Genomic DNA, 10,355 nt, shown 5'->3' with positions numbered 1-10,355 from the left:
TAAGGTATCTCAAAGGGTAATCATGACAGTTTTGACTTTAAAGTTTATCCAGCACTCATTTACGCTTATAAACACAGCAGGGTCACTGTTAGGAGTGGCCGTCTCTGTCAGCATATCGCCCTGTGTTTAGATCTATGACGTTGTTATGCAGAAATACTATTAGAATAAAGGCGTTAATCACTAGATTGAAATCAATCAACCCAATCTGCGAAGCAGGCACGCGTGGTTGTACTTTGTGCGAGTCGACCCGTGGAGTGTGATCCAGAATACATATTATTTGTTTTAATCTTGTCCAGATTTTTCGTACTTGGCTGGAGCCCGCAGGAGGCAGGGATTGGCGAGGCAGTCCATGCTCAGCTGCTATTGGTCGAACTATGGCTTTAAAACAAAATGAAGGGAGAATGACGTTCAAGAAAATCTTAGCCCGCCTCCCCGTGATTCGTATATTTAGGATTGGTGTAAAAGCGTGTTGCCTTGTAGCATACTCAATGGATGCCAGTCTGTTACAGCGAGGTCACGGTGCTTCACAGTGTGTGTTGAAAAGTTGTTCCCACAGAAGCATTTACAATTGGCGTTTCTGAGTCTGGGACTTTTTATCGTTTTTATATAACGAGTTTTTTTTCTCCTGAAAGCTTTCTTTGATGTCAGCAGGTAGCCTAAGCACAAGAGCAAAGTTTAATTTCGGTGTGATTGCATACACAGATGATGTACTTGGGATAAGTTTCCAAATTCATGAGATTATATGTAGGTATGGTATCAACATTATAGCATAAATATTCTCTAGACTTGTTACCAAACCTTTCAGACGATAGAAAGACATGGCAGAAAAGTGTGTGAAAAAGAATTCAATGACAGCCGATTATCACAGCTGTAGGTACGATGATAGCACAAGTGGCACCCTTTCTTTCAATGGTAGCTCCTTCGGAATGATAGACATGGCCGATTTTAGACATATTACAGACCTATCTGAAGCTGTCAGCCCGGCAGGGAAGGGGTTTTATCACACGACAACTGGCCAGTTTGAAACACCATTTCAAGATTACTACCTACATAACCAACACTATAATATTCCGAACGGTTTTAGCAACAACCAAAATCAATGGACTGCTCGTCGCGACAAGCCTTTTAACATCCCTGCTAAAGAATGTGACAAAATAACTCTCGTTTCTAACCTTAAAGAAGAGGACGCGAACATGAAGGCGAAACGTAACGGAACATCTCGACAACAACAGGAAGAATTCCAATACCGAGTGAATACAGAAGCAGAGGAATTAAAATGCAGTCCCAATTCTTGCGATTTAAAAACGGAGGAACATTTAGACAAAAGTGACGATAACGAACATTCGTGTGATGAAAGTGAAGATCTAATACCCCATATTCTAGCACCTGGACAGCATGGGCCTAACAGAAGGTGTCTTATGTGGGCATGTAAAGCATGTAAGAGAAAAGGTGGGACAGTTGACAGGAGGAAAGCAGCAACTCTCAGAGAAAGGAGGCGTTTACGAAAGGTCAATGAAGCTCTGGAGGCATTAAAAAGACGGACATGCCCAAATCCCAACCAAAAACTTCCAAAGGTTGAGATTTTACGAATTGCAATTGAATATATTGAAAGTTTAGAAGAATTAGTACATGGAACTCGAATACCGAGAACAGATGACACCTACTATGATTCTGGATTAACTAGCATTGCATCTGACTCTTTGGTAAGTAAGGGATCGTATAATTTCTAATGGAGTATTCTACATCACAATCGTATGTAAACAGAAAAATATAAATATATGCCGCTATTCATATATACTTCTCTACAACCGCTTTATATATATATATATATGTATGTATGTATGTGTATATATATATATATATATATATATATATATATATATATATATATATATATATATATATATATATATATATATATATATATATATATATATATATATATATATATATATATTGAATGTCAAAAGCATATTTACGTAGTGCAAGCGTATCTTATATCTGGCAACATATTATCTTTTGTGTCCGTAAAAACTATTCAAAACAAAGTACAATACCTTAGTCATTTTTTTTCTCATATGTTTTGTTACCTAAATTTACATGAATTTCCTCAATATTGCTCTTTTTCAAACACAATTTTTGTCCATGATACAAACAAACTGTTATCTTTGAGTAAATGTGTGGTCTTCTTCTTCTGCCATAACAGCTTTAGAAAATTAGAAACATTACACTTAGTAAATTATCCACACGCGGTATCCATATACCAGCTTTAGAAAATTAGAAACATTACGCTTAGCAAAGTATCCACACGCGGTATCCATATACCAGCTTTAGAAAATTAGAAACATTACGCTTAGCAAAGTATCCACGCACGCTATCCATATCACTAATTCGGTAGCATCATAGTCGTGACGTATAGCAGTAAATTAAATTATACAGCTATAATCATTTTAGAGTATTAAATTTCTAGAGGATGAAGACATTTTCATTTCGGTGACAAAATATGCCGATCTAGATATAATTTCTCTTGAAAGTAATAGTAAAATAAAGTGTTTTTGATTTGTAAAATAGCTTTAATTACAGTAAAATAACATCCTAACAACTGTAATGAATGATATTCATTTTGCTATTTTAAACCTCTGCGAAAGAAGGAATAAAAAACAGAAGCTATGAAAGAAGAAATAAAGAATATTACAATGAAAACAGAGTATTTATATCATCTAAGTTATTTTGTTTCCAGCAGTTGTGAATGTGCAAACTGTACAGCAGTGTTTATTTTCTTTCCTACTATTCAAATAACGAATGACTCCTGAATATTGCAGAATGACATGTATATCCTCCAAGATGAGATTTAAACTATTCTGAAACCTATAATGAACTTTGAAATGAATAAAACAGTTTTCATTCTCGGAACAAAAGATCCAATTGACCAGATGGTTTAGATCTTTAAAGTAGATTTTAAGTAAATTATTTTACAAAAATTACTTTAAGAAAGTGTAGACTGACATTTACAGATGAATTAAACGTTAATAATATGAACGTGTCAAATAATTATCATGGTTTTATTGTCATTTACTACAAAACTCACCTTTCAAAACTATTGGATCCTATTTTACTGGGGGAAAATCTCTAACAAAGGTCTCGTTGTACCGCAGCGCCTGCTGTATAATTCCTACAGGGAAATGTTTAACAAGCTTCCGATGTTTCCAAGATGTGCGTCAGATCTTGCTGCCAATGTTTGAAAACAACAGCAATTGTCAGTTATGCACCTTTGACATATGTTGTTACGGTTGTATGATTACACTCTAGAATTGTGGGTGAGAATCTTGAACGGTATGGAAGCAAAAGAAAAGTGCATCAGTCAAATGAGGTATAGTGTTGTTATGAAAGAATTTGATAATAACGAAACAACTCTCGAGCACGAATATTGTATAATTTAGCTACAATGGCCAGAGCTAAAAATAAGAATTTTAATTCAGCTATTGAATACAGATAATTGCAGTAATACATGTACCTGTACTAATACCTATATAATGTAGTACCTATATAATATTGATCTAAAGATCAGGGAATCAATGTTTATATTAATACCTAATATCAGAATATGGATGGGCCAGATTTTAATGTATTATTGCAATCTGGTCCATTGACTAGTCTTACAAGAATAAAGGTTATTATTCGTATTCCTACTTTTGGTTAAGCCGTCAAAACTTCAGTGTCTTCCATACACCTTAATACACAAGACTAAGAAAGAAAAATTGTATGTGTTTTTTATCCAAGTTGTTTGGATATTTTCTATAAATATGAATTCCTCTCATTTTTTTAATCAATTTTATTCCATGACAGTAAAACGGGATTTAAAAATCCCAAAACTGATACGTAAGTGTTATTTAAACTCATCATTGTCTGAATTCCTTATGAACATAATCACGCATCACAACGGCCAAGGACATTTATACGACGTAATGTTATATTAAATCAACCATGTAAAGTTACTCTAAATGCAAAGTACCTAATTAACTTTGTTAATAGGATAATAATGTTTTCCTCAAGACTGAAAACACTTGCATCCATCGGGGTGAAATATTGGGGAAATATGTATTTCTAATGCGTCTGATGAGGGTATAATCAATATATGCTACTGTGCTATGACATGACCAAACCATTCGACAAAAAGATCAGGACTGACAGCTGGTCCAGCCAATATAGACTTCTTAGTTGTTGTATTGATACAAATGTAAGTTAAAGGTGGGTCGGTTTTTTGGGGTGGGGGTGGGTTTCATTAAGCTCCAAATCCTCTAAGGCAAGGACGGCAGTCAAAACTTAGAAACTAGGTAAGGTTCCAATGCACGCGATTGATAGATGATGGATCGTCAATATTTGAGTTGGCAATTTTTAAAGTAAAAAATAAACCTTAAGATTTGTCTTCTATTCTAAGTCTGTAATTTAAGGTAATTATGTAACCGTTTTGTTTCTATATTTTCATTTGATGATATAAACTTGTCCTTATTAATATATTGTTATTATTATTATTATTATCATTATTATTGTTGTTGTTGTTGTTGTTGTTGTTGTTGTTTTTCTGTTGTTCATACTGTTGTTATAATTATGACTCCTACAACTATTTTGCAGACAGAGAACAGCCCCATAATTGATCACGGAAAACGTTACCATATTATCGAATCTCAAAGAGGTTTTCAACATACGTATGGTAAGTAAGAGTAGTATGTACATGTTACCGTATTAATTTGATTTCCAGGGACTTGAGAGCGATTGGAGATTAGGAATATGGTCCCTCTGCTATTCTACATCTTTCACTCTTTAATTCAATCAATGTAATTCACATAAAAAATCGAATATTTCGGAATATATGTTTTGATAGCATACATGGAAAAGTTAAGATTTACAGCTTTATAAGTAAAGGTAATTTGCTTCCTAAGGAAATCGTATTGGTGGTATATATGTCTTTTATATAAAGAAATAAAAAATTGCAAATATATTAAAGATTTCTAAGCAAAATTCATCTGCTGAATATATTGCAGTTTTATTTACAGCTAGTAGCCGTAGGCGTTACAACGGAAGAATGTTAATTTAGTGTGAAATAACCCGAACATATTACATGATTTATTTTCTTGTCATATTTACTGCTGGTCGTTTCCAAAGCTATTAGCTAAGCTGGTTTTACCGATAAAGAGCGGCAATCCTTTACATTAGCGCGGGAGAGAGAGAGAGAGAGAGGGAGGGGGGTAGGTAATTCATATATATATATATATATATATATATATATATATATATATATATATATATATATATATATATATATATATATATATATATATATATATATATATATATATATATATATATATAATTACAATATACTAGCTTTGGATTCGTGTATTCCTCTTTTTTATACCTAACACAATATTTCCTCTGAGTACTTTGCTTCCGGATTATGTGAATACGTTTTATTTATTTATTTTTTCATCAGTTTTCATGATTTTGCAAACACTGAATGTTCGTAATGCGTAGTTTGGAGTACATGGTACTGTTGTCTTCATAGCTAAATACGTTTTACTTTGGTTTATAAATCCATTGTTTGAAACTTTGTAAAAATCCACGAAAATTATTGCCAAATCAAAACTTTTCAGTCACGGTAATTGGGACTGGAATTTTCATAGCACTATGCATGGTTTCTAACTGTAATTGCAACTCGTACTACTTGAATTAATGATACCGTTCTTCCGCGAACGTGCAATCGCTTGGAAATTAAGACGAACGGGTCAGCACTACAATAAGGGCTAAATTAAGGTTAATAGGTTTGTATGAACATAATTATCTGAAAGAATTTTAAGCTATGAAAGTTGTCATCGCCAACTTTCTATTTAGACATTGTTCACATTTTTACCATAACAGTTTCCCCTCAAGACGCCATCAGTACCTTTTCTATAATTCGATTCGATTTTGTATGATACAAGTGTTGTTTTTGTTTTTATTGGGGGGGTGGTTTGGTTGTTGTCTTTGTTTCCTCTAGCTGATTCTGATAGTTTAATACCTTTACTGTACCATACAATAAAGAACTTTGTAATTTTTAACTATAAAACTACTATCCTCGTTTAAATCGGGATCCAGAGATATGCCAAATATATTATATAAAAAATACATTTGTTGGGGTGAAATTACTTGAAATAATAAACTGCATTGATTTTTATATTAGTTATATTTAACATTATCAAAACAGCCTTTCAACATTTATCATTATTTACCTGTACAAATGGACATGTGCATGCACAGTTATGTCAGTTGTTATAGATACAGAGATACAGTACCTGTAGAAAAACGTAGTAGTGTAACCGTTGTGTATTTCGAAGAGGGCTCCACAATCTCATTGAAAGTTGTTTAATTTAGAGGAGAATACGCTGATGATTATATTCTTTCTCTTTTTTTGCATGTTATTCAGGCTACAGTCACATGGAAGGTGAGTCCAGTCTAGATTACCTATCTCTGATCGTGCAGAGCATCAGCCCCCAATCGGGAACTTCAGTTCATAACAAAATGTCGTCTGCTGCAGAGAGCCCATCATGACAAGCTTTTAAATCATCCTATCTGCACCAAAAGGTCACTTATGCCACTTGTCTATACCACGCACAGATACTGAGAGGCACTTGAGACTATATAAAGGCTGCGCAATTGTCTTCTGTGAAGTGTGATTACCAAGAGTTGAGTGGGTCTGAGTCCAGATGAATTAGTTGTGAACCAGGAGGTATTGGGTTTGTGTTCCAGTTCGATGATATATCCCCTGCACTTTACTACCACCACCATGCACACAAGAATCCACATGAACAATACTTGTATAACCTGTGGTTCTCATTGACGTGTGTGTGTGTGTGTGTGTGTGTGTGTACTTACATTGAAATTTACCATTTTTTTTATTACAGAAGTTATCTTTATCACTCATCTTCGGCTGTTCTGAGAGCGTTATTACTGATGTGTTTATTTTTTATAGATACAAGTAACTTTACTCGCTTCCAAACTTAATGGATCATAGAGGGGAAATCCATCTTTGATAAGACAATGAAATCCTTGGTGCAAAATCGAAATAAACATCTTTAATGTGACGATGCGTTCCTGTTGTAAACATTAAAAGTGTACAAACATTATGCCACAGTAAGGTTTCTAAATTGTGCAAAATGAACGACGATATATTTGTGTGTGCATAACGTCATGTTATTATTGGCACATACCAGCCATATACAAACTACTTCAATTACTCAAAAATAAATATTAAACAACTTCTTAATACCTATGTAAATATGTGTATAATACATTATAATACATTCCATCTTAGACTCTCTCTCTCTCTCTCTCTCTCTCTCTCTCGTCTTGTATTGACTGTGCATTTTTGCATGCGTCAAAAATCGATATAGTTCTATTCTGTTCGGTATTAACAATGGACAATATTTTTAAATTTATAGACGACTGTCTAGATTATTTATCGAATATTTCTTTAAGATGGTAACAATTCTCTTTCTACATTTTCTAACCCACAAGCTAATTATCAGAATAATACACATTTAGTAGTTGACTTGACAAGAACGGATAGAGGCACAACGTTGTGTTAGCTTTTGTGAGGTTATGGTTCTTTCGTTATAGTTATCGAGGAGACGACCGACCACGGTGTTGTTGCCCGGATCGAACAAACAGTAAAACGAAAGTGAAATTAATGGATGGAATAACAGAGATCTGAACAAAGATATGAAATAGAACAACACGAGCCCCCTTTTGTAAAATATAGCACTTTAATCAATGACGTAAACAAAATGAAATTGAACATGACATTTGAATGATAAACTTTCTTTAGAAATAGAATTACACAAATTATGCGAATGCAATCAGCCGTTCTGTTTTACCGATAAAACAAATTTCATCATATAATCAAGTTACTGGTCGAACTCAAATTGCCGACATGTCAGCATGGCCTGATTGCTTCCGGTCCTTTCCAAATCACTGTTGGTGACAGGTCAGCGTTCCCCACCCCACCCCCACCCCGTCTCTCTCTCTCTCTCTCTCTCCCCCCAACCTCTTAGGGTCATCATCCGTAACTTGGCTTTAGACTGCACTCCTTCCCACTGAGTATGGAGCTATTTCCCCCGTCAAATAAATATAATGCGCAACCTAAATATTTGTCAGGTCTTTCTTCTCCTGGGATCTAACAACTTTCCCGCTCTTTTTGCGTCACATATCGTCTTATTGTAAATGAAAAGAACTAAGTTAATGTGATCAGTTACAAACACAACCTATTATTAGAAAATTACAGTGCCTCTAGCGGCTACTCGCATTCCTAAATGGGACCATGACATAGCTAGATATTTTAGCCAGTCAAATCCAAAATAATCCTAGAATTACAGTCACCAATCTTAATAATTAAAGTTCTGGATAAACGTTAGCGGAAATCAATATACATCCAACGGTGAAAGTGTTGATTTGTCTGTGATGGCTGGTAAAGAGTTGATGTGCTAACAGTCTTTGTAGATCACAATGATACAATTCAAGAACAATATAGTCTTCTACTTGACCTCAGATCACAATTGGCATTTTATTTTTAAAAAAATACTTACTTACTTCAAAATAACTTTCTATAATTTTCTTAATGTGTACAAAATAAAACGTCAGTAACAATCAGAAAGTCTGGTTCTAAAATTATAATACAGAGCCTGGAATATGTCAGGTACACCAGGTAAAATGTAGGGGAATTCGAATAACCTAGACTCAAACCCAAAATAAACAGGTTTACTTCTATTAATAATGATCTTATTATTAAACCTATACACATATAAAATATTTTAGTCATGTATTAGTTATTTACAGGATACAAGCTCAAAGTTGAAATGGTTAGTTTGTTTTGCTATATTAAAAATGGACATAGTTAAACAATTTTTATTATTAAAATGTATCTTATAATTCACATCCAAAGATTTACAAATGAATCTTAAAGATATCAAATTATAAAAACAATAATATTTATTATTATATTATTTTATTATTATTTATTATCAATATTATTATTATTATTATTATTATTATTATTATTATTATTATTATTATTCCTCATATATCTCTGCATGGTTAAACAATGTATAGAGGTAGGAATATTTGGTCTAATTTCGATAACAGCAGTGTGTCACAACAACCATTTTAATATTTTTCAATATGTCATAGCTCTTAAATTTATACATTGATATTTTACACGACATTGCTCGCAGATTTGTACGGTGTTATTTGAGAACACGTCAGTGCTCTCAGATTTAAATGGTGATATTTTAGATCACGTCAGTGCTCGTAGATTTATTTATTCGGTGATATTTTTCTTCCTTTTGCTGTCACGTTCATCTTGAGATTCCTTTATTCCTTCCTAAATGAGATGTATTATGAACACGCAGCTGTCTGTACAATATTTCTTAGAACATTTAATCTGTGTTGTGAATCTGATGTTTAAATGCCATTTAATGTTTGTTTGTTTTCATTATTATATCTCCCCATCATGGTATCATGTAGATATGTGGGTATTCAAATAACGCGGCATATGATTAATTTAGCCCTATACAAAATTGTACTAAGTATGCCCAAATAATTCCTTTATATTTATAGCCTTTTATTACACAATAATTTATATTAGTGTTGACTAAGTTTTCAATACTTTAAAATAAGTCCTTCCTCCACAATCGACAAAAAATTTACATCATGGATATCGGCAAATAAATAATATGGCTTCATCATATTGTTTGAAAATATACACTATGCAAAAATAAGGAGAGAGAGCGAGAGATTTTCCAAAAGTATATTTTGGAAGATAATCTTATTGCTAGTAATTTCATTCCTCGCATTGTTTGTAATTCATTTTTGTATGTTTTACATTATTCTCAAATATCAACGTAGATCAAGATTACACTATCTTTCATTAATGCAAATTTGACGTTGCGCGTATCATCCTTGCAAAAAGAAGCTAATATCTTGTCTCTCCATATTATCTGAGAGATAAATATTAGAATCAGTATTGCATACTTACGAAAGTATATTTAGAAATTCTCCGGCAGTGGCAAATCAAGTATAAATTCAGACTTAGATTAAACGTGACTCTAATTACGATTGTGGCTAACACAAAATTGGTAATAGGGACTCCCGAAAAATTTCAAATGGGATAATTTGACTTTTGGCGTAAGGCTTTGGCGTTTAAGTATGTTCCTTTGGGCTGTGCTTGTCTTCTGCAGGGTCCCTTCCCTCCCTTGCACGTTCGGACATGTTAACAATTGAAAAGTGCGACATTCGCGCATGAAAGTGGGACTGTAGTGGCTCCA

At 33.5% G+C, this 10,355-nt stretch overlaps 1 protein-coding gene across 1 annotated transcript; it reads left to right on the top strand.

Moving 5' to 3' along the window:
- The first annotated feature begins 482 nt into the window (after nucleotides 1–482).
- LOC149796467 (myogenic-determination protein-like) lies at nucleotides 483–7,118 on the top strand. The gene is made up of 3 exons (XM_089961170.1): nucleotides 483–1,703; nucleotides 4,633–4,711; nucleotides 6,461–7,118. The coding sequence occupies exons 1-3, from the start codon at nucleotides 819–821 to the stop codon at nucleotides 6,583–6,585; spliced, it is 1,089 nt and encodes a 362-aa protein (XP_089817296.1). The 5' UTR covers nucleotides 483–818; the 3' UTR covers nucleotides 6,586–7,118.
- Nucleotides 7,119–10,355: the final 3,237 nt, after the last annotated feature.

Source organism: Sinohyriopsis cumingii, chromosome 6 (assembly GCF_028554795.1).
Source record: "Sinohyriopsis cumingii isolate HCF-2022 chromosome 6, ASM2855479v2, whole genome shotgun sequence".
Taxonomy (NCBI): domain Eukaryota; kingdom Metazoa; phylum Mollusca; class Bivalvia; order Unionida; family Unionidae; genus Sinohyriopsis; species Sinohyriopsis cumingii.
Note: the sequence above shows the minus strand (reverse complement) of the source record. Positions and strands in the feature narration are given on the sequence as shown.

Excerpts from the sequence above, each read along its gene's own strand:
- LOC149796467 (XM_089961170.1), top strand. The coding sequence starts at position 819 with ATGGCAGAAAAGTGTGTGAAAAAGAATTCAATGACAGCCGATTATCAC. Across the intron at positions 1,704-4,632 it reads GCATTGCATCTGACTCTTTG|ACAGAGAACAGCCCCATAAT; the intron begins GTAAGTAAGGGA and ends ACTATTTTGCAG. Across the intron at positions 4,712-6,460 it reads AGGTTTTCAACATACGTATG|GCTACAGTCACATGGAAGGT; the intron begins GTAAGTAAGAGT and ends CATGTTATTCAG.